This window comes from Chelonia mydas, chromosome 13 (genome assembly GCF_015237465.2).
Source record: "Chelonia mydas isolate rCheMyd1 chromosome 13, rCheMyd1.pri.v2, whole genome shotgun sequence".
Taxonomy (NCBI): Eukaryota; Metazoa; Chordata; order Testudines; family Cheloniidae; genus Chelonia; species Chelonia mydas.
Genome location: NC_051253.2, coordinates 2,941,374 through 2,955,540, shown reverse-complemented (window position 1 = coordinate 2,955,540; position 14,167 = coordinate 2,941,374). Strand labels below are relative to the sequence as shown.

The window sequence follows — 14,167 nt, the reverse complement described above, 5'->3', positions numbered from 1 at the left end:
GTCATTAGACAATCACAGTGGCCGTGGTACTTCGTTTTCATTTGAATGTGAGACCACAGCTTCGTGTAGGACAATCAGATTTGAAGTCTTAACTTTTTATGGTCAAATGATCAAAATTATTTTCCTCTGCCTGTAGAATTTCCCCTGGTTAATGCAGCAGGCCCTGGTGATGAGTCACAAGCTATTGAGAATAGTTTCAAACCAATGCTTGAAACTCTGGATGTCTCACAATGATCAGTCTTACTAAGGCCATGTCTACACAGTTCTTGTACTGGAGTACTACTTTGAAACCTGTCAACTAGGTGCGGCTTTTTTACCAATGCAACACTTAGTATGGACACAGTTACGTCAGTATAAAAGCGTTTTATACAGGTGTAGCTTATTCCTGTTCCCACATGGGAATAGCTCTACACGTATAAGCACTTTTACACTGATATAACAACATGCACACTGGGGGTGTCCTGCTTTAACTATACCAGTAAAGTTAAAGCAGTTCAACTTTTGTGTGTAGGCGAGCCCTAAGGTACATGCCGAGCCCTTAAAAGTATGAGGACCAAGAGACTGGCTGTTGTTACTGTCTTGTTTGATCTTAAGTTAATGTGTCAAAGCTGGCTTTTGTGTGTAGAGGGTGTCGGTGTTGGGAGAAGAATATGAGCATAGACCCTTCTCTGCTATTTCTCAGAACAAGAGGAAGTTGGAAAAGTTTTACACCACAAAAATATTCAAAGGAGTGTTCGGTTGACTTCAGTAACTTTGTTGCTGTTAGGTTGCATTTGAGATCCTAGACCTGTTTTGAATCTACTAAACTTAGACTTTCATTTCTTGAGAGAGTAAGTAAGCTATATTAAAAAGTCTGGTTATTTCTGTTTGACACAAGCCTTTTCAAAGAGATTTGTGGTCAGTATGAACTTTCCTGCTTAGTTACGGAAGAAGGATCCTTGCTCTGAAGCAAATTTCAAGGGTTTTTTACGCAAGTTATGGGAGGTCTTATGGAGGTGACTAACCTTTATCTAAATACATAATGGGAGAGAAGTTGTTTATCTAGGTACTAGCTAATTTCTTAAGTGGCATGGAGAAGCCACAGCAGTGACTCAGGGCCAGTGATTCCTTTCATTCCACCAAATGAATATATGTGGTCATAAAAGCACAGCTTCTGCATGTTAGCCTAGATAAAATGCTTGGATTTATGTCTGTTCTCTGTGGATGAGATGGGGTAAATTACAGATGACAAGCACTGGGGACCAGTAGAGAAGGATTTGTTTTACTGCAGGATTGTTGGCTGGGACACTAAGCATCAATATTTTTGTTCATTAACATAGCATCCACAGTGTTCTAGATGCTTTAGAGGTGTAAAAAAAAAAAAGCGACAATCTCTGCCCTGAGTTCTCACTCTAGATAGTATAAAAGTGTGTTGAATGATCAGTGAAATGTGCACACGTCTTGACGTTCTGTGCCTTTTTTCTTTGCTTTTTGCAGACTTAGGATTTGTTGGATGTGGAAAAATCAGTAGCAAACTATTTTAAATTAGGGTAGGGATCCCTTTGGGCAAGGGTTGTCTGCTCTTGGTTGAGTGGTTGTACTCTCAATAGCTGCGATAAGACGAGACACTATTTACTAAATATATGCTGGGAAAGTCTCTCACCACTTTGAAATGCCCCATCCACAGAAGACCTCTTTGTGGATCTCTGTTCTGAATGCCAATGTCTTGGGCCATTGGCAGAGGCCAAAGCAAGAAAGTGTTTCTCGACACCGCAAAGGCCTTTCATTTCTAAACTTTACTTTTTTACAGTTTTCCCTGGTATGTTGGCTGTAGATGGAAAACTAATTTTCTGGAATCGGTTTGAAACTCTTGGGCTTGAGTTTAATAAAAAGCAAGCATAGGGACAAGGGAGAATGAAAATAAATGTTTAAGCCTCTTCTTTCATGCATATTTGATGCACTACAGAGTAATGAAATCATAGGCTACTTTTGCCCTGATGCATTTATAGTTCTTAGACACACACGATTATAAGTAAAGATTGAAATATTTAAATACAAAATATTGATATTGTTTTTATAAAAAGTCTACTCCAGAAAACGTGTCAATCTGCCCATCATCCCCCTGTATTATGCAGCATCATATGTCATCTTGTAATGTGGATATAGTAGATTGGGCCCTTCAACATACGGTGACTTTGAGCATTGTTTCTGTACTGGAGGGTTAAGAAGTTGGATGTTGTGTTGCTTTCAGAATATGGTTGAACTAGGAGTCTGTCTGCAGATTGAGACCACACTGCATTGATTCCAATTTGCAACTATGAAAGTTAGAGAACTTTTTTTTTTAAAGTGAAATTTTGAATCTGCCAAAATTCATGGGGTAGTGCTCCTTCCCACTTACTCAGGATGAGCAAGCAAATACTATTTTTCAAGCCCTGAGGAATGGTTTCAGGCACATGGCCAGTTTCCAGTTCTGCTGGACAGCTTTTAATGATTAACTTAAACATTTTAATATTATCTTGAGATTTTAACCTTTGTTCATTTTGTTTCTGTAGTTGGAAAAACCAAAGGCCCATCCAAGGCCTTCACCCTGTGTCCGGCTTCGAGATCGGAGGCTATCAGAACTCTAAACACCTAATATAACTCCACCCAGCAAGCTGTCCGACATGTCAGGACCCGTGCCAAGCAGGGCCAGAGTTTACACTGATGTAAATACACACAGACCCCGAGAGTACTGGGACTATGAGTCACATGTTGTTGAATGGGGGTAAGTGTCTGCACTTCGTATTGACTGTGCTGGGTGGGGGTTGATCCTTGTTGGATCTGGCTGGGTGGTGTGTGGGAAGCTATCAGTTTGAGCTTCTATAATGCTTAAGGTTTTTCTTGCGTTTTGCCAGTATTCTAGTGTGAATGGTGTACGTTAGGGTTGTAAACTTTGTTACCATCAATTGTAGAAATAGCACAGTGCCCCTTCACGGTGTCTAAAAGATTTTCTTGTGTCATTATTTTAAAACCACTGCAGTATAAGAAAACTTTGAGCAGCCCCCTCCTTCCTTTAGTCTAGTTGCTTTTCAGTGGTGATGGAGAAACTAAGATCTTAGGCTTGGGTGAATAATTTGAAAAGGTGTCAAGGTACCTCTGTAAACTGGGTGACAATTGAAGGGACTTACGTAATAGACTTTTTTTTAAGTGTCTCTGTATCTATCACTTTGTAACAGTCTCATTGCTCAGCTCTCTTCAAGGCTCTGGAGAAGTTTTGTACCTTTCATTCAAAGGAATGGAGTGTTTAAATTGAGCTTAGAACTGAAACCTCCCAAGATTAAGACCGCATTGGTGCTAGCTGATATTGCAGCATTTCTGCTCTGATATAGCAGTGTCTCAGCTGTGTAGGCCCTTCCTGTGCCTGACTCTGAAATATACGTTGTCTTCTGAGCATAAGCAGTGTCCCAGACTCAGTCCATTTTAAACAGGTTTTATAGCACTGTCTCCCTTAGTAATTTTAATTGATGTTAACAGTCTATATTTGATTTTGTGATGTGCATGGAAGTCATACACATCAAGTCTATGCTGGAAGGACCGAACAAACGTATTGGGGTGGTCTCAATTGAAACACACCATTTTTCCCAGCCCTTCACTCATGGAAAAGATTGGGTACGAGGCTTATTTCCTCGCTTGTTGGAGGGGAAACTGATCAGTTCAAGTGAACTTGGTTCTTGTGACAGCCCAGGAAATAAATCCCCTATCCAAGAAAAGGTGCAAAACAGGCAATGACAATGAAAGGTTTCCTACACTCCTCTCCCAATGTTCTTCAGCCCTGAACAGGAGGGGTCACCTCTGTGTGTGTGAGGGTAACTGTCTACATGGCCCCTTCAGTCCTTGACCTCTCTTACTGAGAATGCTTCAAGGTCTCCAGGTCTGAAGGTGGTTTTTTTTGTGATGAACTCGTGTTGAGGAGGAACTACATGGAGACCAGGTCATTACAAATAGGCAGTTATCGAAAGGCAGCTACTCTTCGTCATTACTCACCTGGGTTGGATTTGTATTGAGGTGGAAAGGTGAGGTTCCACATTTCTCTACCAGTCTTTGATCTTTTATTTTAGAAAGAGGAGTCCAGTCAGCCATTCTACCTAGCTTATATAGAAGACAAGGCAGAGAGCTGATGTTTGTAGAGGGACAATTTTGTGAATGAAAAAGGACTGACTGAGCTCTTTGGGACTCTGTGCCTTTCTCTCTCCACAGAAATCAAGATGACTACCAACTAGTTCGGAAATTAGGCCGGGGCAAATACAGCGAAGTGTTTGAAGCCATCAACATCACAAATAATGAAAAAGTAGTAGTTAAAATCCTCAAGGTGAGCAAGGGACTGTGTGGAAGATGGAAATCTGTCCCTGGGGTGTTTAGGTGGATATAAAGTGCAGCACTTTGGTATAGAACATCTGAGCCTCCTGAAATAATTCTGTTGTGGGAAATGTCACTCAGTGGCACTTGGAACCCCTTGGAGTTTCCTGTAACTCAGCACTATTCGCAGTCCATCCGGGCAAGCCCCATGCTTGCTTACCATGTCAAATCTGTCTATCGGAAATTGCTTCTTCTAGCAGCATCCGCTTCTGTGCCTCTCCATCCTTCCAAGGTGCTGCTCTGTATCACGGTGTGCTGCCATGGCTTTCTCCCCACTGCATTAGGAAACTAGGTTTTCTGTGAGATCAATGCCAGTACACCAGACATTAGCTTTTAGAGCTGAGCTCTTAATTTGTTGACACCAAAGGGATGATTAGAAAATTCTCTTGCCTGTGGAAGCCATGAGCTCCCTCCCCCATGAGCACTCTGGCTATTTTTCCGTTACGAACAGAGAGGCAAAACACTCAAGAGTCAAGCTGGAATTGTTCCTCTTTAAGGCCACGGATTAGCTAAACTTTAGTGACTGCTAACCTTAGAGCATTGCTTTTCTGCTCTACAGAATGTCTCCATAGTTAAGATTTACATCTAAAATGCAGATTCAGGAGGTAGGCTCAAGACTCTGGCATGTTGTCTCTGGCTAATAAAAGGTCACTAGCACTGGAACATGCATTTTACAGTCTGAATTGGTGAACTGTTGTAATCCAGTGTTTCTCAAACTGGTTGTATTGCTGGTGTTCCACTCAGAGCTTGCTGTTCACATGGTGCTACTTCTCATTTCCAGCTGTCTGATCATATGCATAGTATTGGAATCATTTTGTATTTTTGGCTACCTTTCCAGGTAATGAGTGGCTTTAGCTGTTGCTCTCATCAGGTGCTTGTACAACTGAGAGTGGAAGGAGAGATGGTTTGGTATCACAAATGTTTGAGACTCCCCTCCTTCTAATGCATGCAAAATCAGATAATGAAACTGGAAAGTTTGGCTTTTTAACCTAATTCCATAAGAGCTCTAACAGCCACTTTTAAGAGAGAGACAGCTGCTGAGCTGAAGCTTTTCCATTAGTCTTACTCGCTGGAATATTTTATTTTACCAATGCTTTGGGTTTTTTTCTTTCAGCCAGTAAAAAAGAAGAAAATCAAGCGTGAAATCAAGATCTTGGAGAACTTGCGAGGTGGTCCCAATATAATCACCCTTGCAGATATAGTAAAAGACCCTGTGGTGAGTATAAATGGCTTAGAGATGGTGCTCAAATTGCTGGGTTTGACTTCAGTGTTGACCTGTCCTCACTCCGCTTTCCCCTCCGCTCTTAAATCCTGTCTTTAAATTGCTTAATCGGATCAGCTTTCTAATCAGTTTAGCTTCTTTCAGAGCCGCCCCCTACCCCCACCCCACGCACAGCTGTGCCCTGTGCCGATGTAAGTTTTCAGTGTAAACCAGCCCTTACCCTTCTTGACTAAGGGGTAGTAAGACTGGACTGAAATGTGTGAATTCATTCTGCAAACACAGGGCCAATGCAAAGTAGTGATGGCTTCAGCTCTGCCATCTCTTTGTCAATACCGGAAAACAACTGAAGCATGTAAATTGTCCAGAGGAAAGGGATTTTAGTCATAATCATAGAAAATCACCAGGTTCATTCATAACTGTTTACAAAGATTGCTTATCAAAGATTTAACATAGCTAAATACTTTTCTCTCTTCCTAGTCCCGGACCCCTGCTTTGGTTTTTGAACATGTAAACAACACAGACTTTAAGGTACAGTTTGAGTTTTCTGCTTGTAATTGTGTTCTTTTCCATTTGAAAGCCACCTCCCTTAACTTTTATTTATGGAGAGGGACTAGTACCGGGGTCTTGGGCAGGTAATTCAATAGCTGTTTCCTTCTGACATGTTATCCTGACATTAAAGATGGCTAATCCTGGGGCAGAGGTTTGTAACTTGCTCATTCATAATGACTCAGTAGTAGAGCACTGAATAGAACCCAGGAATCCTGATCCCAAGTCCCATTCTGTTAAACACTTCTTGTACATCAGGTGAATCTCCTGAACATTCATTGGTCTCTTCCCAATTTTGAAATGTGAAAATGCATGTTTCTGTGGCTTCAGTTCTGTGGAGAGAGAGTTAAGTGCTGCTTGCTGTGAACTCTTTTGGCCTACTTCTGGAGTTATTTACCCCTTCACATAACACAAGAACCAGGGGTCGCCCAAAGAAATTAATAAGCAGCACGTTTAAAACAAACATAAAGGAAGTACTTCTTGACACAACGCACAGTCATCCCGTGGAACTTGTTGCCAGGGGACTTTGTGAAGGTCAAAAGTTAACTGGGTTCCAAAAAGATTTAGATAGGTTCATGGAGGATAGGTCCATCAATGGGTATTGAAGAAGATGGTCAATAATGAAACCCATGCTCTGGGTGTCTCTAAACCCCTGACTGCCAGAAGCTGGGACTGTACGACGGGGATGGATCAGTCAATACTTGCCATCGTCTGTTTATTCCCTCTGAAGCATTTAGCACTCACCACTGTCGGAAGACAGGATACTGGCCTAGATGGACAATTGGTCTGACCCATTATGGCTATTCATTTGTTAACACCATCTGGAATAGTTGTCTTAATTCTGCAGAAATCTTCAGCTTCTGAGAGCCAGCCTGCAAGCCACTGCTTTTTATGACACTGCATTGGAGGGTTGAGGGTGTCTGTGGGAAATGGAATTAGAACTGTACTCCTTGGAAGTGAGCTTTACATTGGCCAGAATTGGAGGTGAACAATACAGCTGAATTATGTGAGGAAGGGGGCAGTGCTGGATGGCTGGTGGATTGAGGAAATGTTGCTACCACCATCAATGCAGTTGGAAAAACAGAGCTGCAGGGAACCTGGTTGTTTTGTTCTGTATTGGCATGGATGTGATTTCCTGCTGTGTTAACACTGAAGTGATGTCTTTGTCTCCCACAGCAATTGTACCAGACATTAACAGACTATGATATTAGATTCTACATGTATGAGATTTTGAAGGTAAGTGGACGATCTCCAGTTCATTGATTTTTATCAGTTTTGTGTGGATCTGGGATTTGCCCCGATACAGTCCTACAGTGGTTGGCGTGACTAGTCAGTGATAGAAAACAAATGCAGGTGGGAGAAGGATCAGGTCTCTGAATGACAGAAATGAGGGCTGATATCAAGTTTACAGGAACTGGCCTGTCTTGTTCCCACATATTCTAGCCCTGCTGGGTATAGACTGGTGCTGCCTTTGAGTTTTTGGGTACACTGAGACAAGTAGAAATACTAATCAGATTTGTGTACAGCCTGCAAAAGGGGAAAACTTGGACCGGAAGCTGCTGGCTTCCTGCCTTAATATAGTCTGTGAACTGAGTGCATTTGCAGCACAAAATCCCCTTTCTTATGCATATTGGGGGTGTCCTTTTTTTCCCCCTTTCATCAGAGTGTGAAGGACGCTAGACCTGTTTGGTCCATGGTGCCTTATAGCTCTGCTTTTATGGATGTTATTGAAATTCCACTTACATTAGGAGGCATCTGAGGTGAAGCTAGAAGCATTGCTCTCCCCAAAACATGTTGATGGGCCTACTCCTGGGGAGAAGGTATTGAAAAGCATGTTCTATAGGTTTTCTTTTTAGTATGAGTCTGAGTAGAACATAGGTCTGCTGTGTGGTGAGATTGGGGTATGCATGAAAACGCTTCCCCATCTGCTGCATTTGAAGAAAACTGTATCTCAGACATTAGTCCTGTAACCAGTATTAACTTTACAAATGGTTCGGTTCATAAATCTGTCGGAAGTAGGGCAGTTATCTATTTTTGGAATCCCTTCTCATACAGCTTCCTCCTTTCCTATGCATGGGAGCCTTGTCAAGGGAGTAGATCTCAAGGAACACAAAATGGTGGAGTTCCTTTGTGACCCCTGCTTTGGTCAGAGTGGGTGCAAAAGAAAGCTGCTAACCTGTGTTGAATGACTTCTTCCTTTCCTCTGTTCTATATATAGGCTTTGGATTACTGTCATAGCATGGGAATCATGCACAGAGATGTCAAACCCCACAACGTCATGATTGACCATGAGCACAGAAAGGTAAGGAGCAGAATGCTGGGTGGGTTTCACTTTTTTCTTCAGATCTACAGCACCTCCATCATGCCATCGCTGTGCTGTGATGCTGCCAGAAATCAAGGCTCAAAGTGGCAGCTTTTCCATGTGAATAAATTTAAAATGAAAATCTGTAAAAAGCCTTTAACTAAATAGCTACAGTTAAACTTTATACAGAATTACAACTGTTTAAGTGACGGCTCTTCCTCATGTGTTGTAGTTCATACTGTAACATGTACAACTCGGGGTGATTACATGTACATGTGATTCCTATGTGTGGTTGGAATGTGGCCACTGCTTTTACTTGCAAGTCTAGCTATGCTAGTGACTATAATGTGGTTCCTTTGTCCCTCAAAAACTGATCTTTAATGAGACATTCCTACCCTGTTAACTCAGACAGAAGCAGCTTGTGCTAAGAAATGTTTCCTTGCCGCTACGTTAGATCTTGGAACTGAAATACAATGCTCTGGCTTGCTCAAATAGTCTCAAGTGTGTGGTGGGGTTTAAGTATTTCCAGCACAAAGACAGACGGGTAGTGATGTCGAGTTTAGACAAATGTTCATTATCTCACTTCTAGCTGATTAAAAAGACCCAATATTACTCTAAAATTTCACCAAATTAAAATTTTCTGAGACATGGTGTCTAGAGTCATTTGGAGAGCCAAGGCCCAGACCAGGCCTTCTTACCTCTTCCTCTTCCATTTCTAGCTGAGGCTAATAGACTGGGGTCTGGCTGAATTCTATCATCCTGGCCAGGAGTACAATGTCAGAGTGGCTTCCCGATACTTCAAAGGACCTGAACTCCTTGTAGATTATCAGGTAAGAATCACAAGGGAGGTTCAGACCAAAGTTGCTTAACTTTGGCTTATACAGAAGCCCAATACCATACCAGAGTAGGAGACTAAGGAATTAGAACATCTGAAGACTTGACAGAATTCAAGAACCTTGGAGGACCTGTCCTCCAATGCAGAAAAAAAGCAGCAGAGGGCATTCAGCATCAGTGTACTGGAGAGACAAATGTTTCTAAGAGGCTCTAGAGAAGAGCCAAACAACTTAAAGGCCTGCTTCCTTGATTTCAGAAGCAAGGGAAGATAAGGGGACCAGCCTTGTACTAAGGAAGAGCATACAAAGCATTGAACTGGACCCATGTTTACACTCAGGGTAACTAAATGTATGGTATAAATTACTGAATGGAGCCATTAAAATCCTAAAAAGAGAGGTTATTGCTGTAGTTCATTTTAACGACATGCTGTTTCCATTGTGAAGGGTTACAAACTGAGTGCTGGGGATGGAAAGATGTTACTGACTGACCAAGGGGCCCAGCACTCCCAGATTCTGTTCTGGTTCAGGACCAAGCCAGCTTCTCAGCTGCCAGTTTTTCCTAGGGGAGAAACAACCTGTTTCTATTCTTTCTTGCTTGCCCCACATTACTTCTCTGGCAACACGACCTGCCAATTGATCAGTTCCATAATATCTACCTCCAGTGAATGTAACAAGGCGTGTGAGGGCTGCAGTTCCATCCAGATAGAAAGATGGAGCTGAGGACATCTGCCACTGTTCTTTTACGTTCCCAGAGCCCAGTTTGAGCAACTAGAATTTTAGAGCCAAACAAGGTTTTCTAGGATCGTATTGTGTTAGCATGTTTCATTCTTTATTCCCAACGTCATCTGGCCTATATATCATTTGGACAACACTCTTTAGCATTGGAGTCACTTAAGTTAGCTTGCCAGAAGGAGTGAATCATGTCTTTTCTTTTTTCAGATGTATGACTATAGTCTGGATATGTGGAGCTTGGGTTGCATGTTGGCCAGTATGATCTTCCGAAAGGAGCCATTTTTCCATGGCCATGACAATTATGATCAGGTGAGTTTGGCAGGTACAATCCCCATGGTCCAGGTTTCTAGTTTGCATTTCCAGCCATCACAAGGGGCTGAAGAATTAGCATTTATCATCACTATTTTTCTCAATCTGAAGCCATGTTTTAGTCTCTATTCAATGTGTAACATTTATCTGCTGATTCAGTGGAAATGTATGGATAGCAGGAACAGTACCTCAGTTGAGCCCTGTCTCAGCAGGTGTATCTGAAGATATTTGTGCTCATCAAGAGCAATGGTTCTATTTAGCCTAGTAGACAGTGTGTTTCAGGTGTTTCAGAACAACAGCATGGACAAGTAACATTATATGAAAAAAGAAAAGGAGTACTTGTGGCACCTTAGAGACTAACCAATTTATTTGAGCATGAGCTTTCGTGAGCTACAGCTCACTTCATCGGATGCATACTGTGGAAACTGCAGAAGACATTATATACACAGACACCATGAAACAATACCTCCTCCCACCCCACTCTCCTGCTGGTAATAGCTTATCTAAAGTGATCATCAAGTTGGGCCATTTCCAGCACAAATCCAGGTTTTCTCACCCTCCGCCCCCCCCCCCACACAAACTCACTCTCCTGCTGGTAATAGCCCATTCAAAGTGACCACTCTCTTTACAATGTGTATGATAATCAAGGTGGGCCATTTCCTGCACAAATCCAGGTTCTCTCACCCTCCCTCCCCCCTTTCCAAAAAAACACACACACACAAACTCACTCTCCTGCTGGTAATAGCTTATCCAAAGTGACCACTCTCCCTACAATGTGCATGGTTAGTCTCTAAGGTGCCACAAGTACTCCTTTTCTTTTTGCGAATACAGACTAACACGGCTGTTACTCTGAAACCTGTCATTATATGAAAAGCCCTTCCTGCTACCATCTTCAGTCTTGCTCTCAGACTTACCCAGTATCTTCATGGTTTCTCTTATTCAATAAAGTGACTGACTTCACACCAAGTTCTTTATTTATCCTCTTTGGGTACTTATGCACCAGAATTATATAGGTTCTAGGACCATGGGTCAAAACTTTCAAATGGAACATGTCTAAAATTAAGCCCTTAAATCCATTGGAGCTGTGGGTGGATCAGGTGCCTAAACTGATATGAGAAGTTAAAGAATGTTGGCCTTCTTGTTCAGACCTTCATTCCAGAGCCCTCTAAGATAGTGCATTGCCCTTCAGTGGCTCATTCTGGGGCTTCTGCTTTTTACCCGGTTTCATTCTTGCCTTCACACACAGTTGCTATTTTGGGGCTTTTCCTCTACAAATTGAATTAGAATATTGCATGCCCTCCTCTAATAGACTGCCATGACTGACAAGAAGACCCGAATATCGGTACGGGTATGTTTGCAGTATTTGCAGACCTGTGCAGTCTGGGAGTAGGAGCCACAAGATCACCCCTGAACATGGATTCTGTGTTCTGGAATAGCACTTCAGTGCTCATAAGGGGATATACTGTGTTACTTTCATGATGGTTGTATCACATCCTTCCCCCTTCATAGTGGTTTATCTTTTGTTGTTTGATACCAGTTGGTCAGGATAGCCAAGGTGCTGGGGACAGAAGATCTATATGACTACATCGACAAATACAACATTGAGCTGGATCCACGCTTCAATGACATCTTGGGCAGGTGAGCCAGGAACCTTTCAGATCTACCCAAAATCGTTGAGCAGGTAGACTGATGCCCTGGCAGCAGCGCTTTGTCTAGACACAGACCACTGTCTAGGGAAGAAAGCAGCTGCAGGGCTCCTAAAACTAACCTGGTTCTTATGTGATATCAATCCAGTAGAGCAGTGCTGCCTTGAAAAGAATCTTCTCTCTGCAGATGTGGCTGAGGACAGGTGCTGACAGATTCTGAGAGATCTTGTAGGCAATAAATGTACAGTTGGAGTTAGTGACTAGGGGAATTTGATGAGGTAGCCATTGACTTTGTTATAGCAAATCAATCACTGCTTAGGAGGAGGTAGATTTTTCTAGTACAGTGATCATTTTCAGTGGTGACATCCACCAAAACTACCTTAAGGGAGGTGGAGTAGGGAGAGAGGGCTTGTCTACACTACCGGATGGATCAATGGGCAGCAATCGATCCAGCAGGGGTCAATTTATCGTGTCTAGTATAGACGCGATAAATTGACCACCGATTGCTCTATCGTCAACTCCGGTACTCCACCTTAACAAGAAATGCAAGGGGAATCGATGGGAGAGCATCTCCCGTCGACACACCGCACTAAGTAGATCTAAGTACGTTGACTTCAGCTACATTATTCACATAGCTGAAGTTGCGTAACTTAGATCGATCTCTCCGTAGTGTAGACCAGCCCGAAGTGTGGGCTGGGAGTTAATTTCACAGCCTGAATCAGAGTGCTGTAAGAAGTCACATTGACTACTATGCCACCGAGCGGTGGCATGGTGTACTTCAACTTTATAATCTACAGTACAGTTTTGATCATATTTGCTGCCACACTGAATAGTGATGGTATCTCTTGTGGCATACACCTGGCCAGCAATCCTTGTTTGAAAAGGAAAAGCCATATTCAGCAGGGGTGTTGCAGACTCCGCTCATCTGACTTTCCTAACTCTACAGGCACTCCCGTAAGCGATGGGAGCGCTTTGTTCACAGTGAGAACCAACACTTGGTGAGCCCAGAAGCTCTGGATTTCTTAGACAAATTGCTGCGGTATGATCACCAGTCACGACTCACAGCAAGAGAAGCCATGGAACACCCCTACTTCTGTACGTATAAACAGTCTCATGTTTTGCTACTGTTTGAGCTGCTAGTTCTGTTGGTTAATGATGATGGAGACGGGGCAAGCGGCTGTAAACTGAACCTTGTCTCTCCAGATACTTGCATAGCAGCTGAGAGAGTGTTTGCCTCTGACTGTGGTAGATGGGGTAGTCCATTACCACCTAAGCCAGCCTGGATTTGCCCTGCTGGGAAGGGAAGGCACTCCCAGGAGGGAGAATGAGTTGTGGTATATGGTACTGTCAAGCCACTCAATCAGCTGCCATGTTAATGAAGACACTTAGTGGTGCTGCGTTGGTGATAATTAGACATCTGTGCTGCAATTGTTTATCTATTGCCTGTCTTTTAATAAAACCAGATGAATAGTATCTCATCCCATTTTGTTGATTAATGTGCAACTGAATGAGTATCTTGTTTTAGTTTTTGCCTATATTTTGTTTGATAGTATGGTAAAATTCTCACACATTTGTTCAAACCTATTTGCGATTTCTTCCACAAATAATTCTTGGTCCGAGGATTTTTCGTGAATAGTTGCAACAATGTTAAATCTGATTATTTATTGAGTAACGCTAGTCACATTGTTTTCTTGGACGCTGATTGACTCATACAATTAACCAACACGGTCTACAATGAAAATTTTGCACCTTAATACACAACTGTTTTTGGCAAATGTTATAGCTAAAAAATTGATTTTCTTGGTTCTTGGCAATTGTGAAGCTTGAGTGTTAGAACTTTCATGAAGAGCGAATGCAAAAGACTTCTAGAAAGAGCTGAAGAGAATTTCATTCCAAATATGAACAAGTATCTGCAGAAAAATGGTTTCAAGATTTGCTCAGCTGTAGTCAGCAGCAACCAGGGAAACATTTATGGTTCCTTGTGCTGCTGCTGCAGAAGCAGGGCTCTGGGTCTTTTATTATCAGCCATGGGTGTGGCACTGTCTGTCTGCAGCTGGGAAGAAAAGGGGCAGTTAATGAAAGAGGCTTTTTATGGAAGATAAAGACCTAAAAAGCAATTGTCACCCTGAAGTTATAGTATTGTGTTAAACCCTCAATACACTGAACAATTTAGGGTTGTATTTAGAAATTATCTGTTAATTTG

At 42.3% G+C, this 14,167-nt stretch overlaps 1 protein-coding gene across 5 annotated transcripts in view; it reads left to right on the top strand.

Annotated features, from left to right (window-relative positions):
- CSNK2A1 (casein kinase 2 alpha 1) overlaps positions 1–14,167 on the top strand; it is a 34,478-nt gene that overhangs the window by 17,971 nt on the left and 2,340 nt on the right. For 3 of the 5 annotated variants that reach the window (XM_037915627.2, XM_043527543.1, XM_037915626.2), the window contains 10 exons: positions 2,532–2,743; positions 4,216–4,327; positions 5,489–5,590; positions 6,074–6,124; positions 7,319–7,378; positions 8,361–8,444; positions 9,164–9,274; positions 10,217–10,318; positions 11,856–11,956; positions 12,911–13,059. In XM_037915627.2, coding sequence (XP_037771555.1) covers positions 2,643–2,743; positions 4,216–4,327; positions 5,489–5,590; positions 6,074–6,124; positions 7,319–7,378; positions 8,361–8,444; positions 9,164–9,274; positions 10,217–10,318; positions 11,856–11,956; positions 12,911–13,059 — 973 coding nt within the window. In that variant the 5' untranslated portion in view covers positions 2,532–2,642. The remainder of the gene's footprint in view (positions 1–2,531; positions 2,744–4,215; positions 4,328–5,488; positions 5,591–6,073; positions 6,125–7,318; positions 7,379–8,360; positions 8,445–9,163; positions 9,275–10,216; positions 10,319–11,855; positions 11,957–12,910; positions 13,060–14,167) is intronic. The other 2 variants (XM_037915628.2, XM_043527544.1) reach the window with 1 other exon arrangement.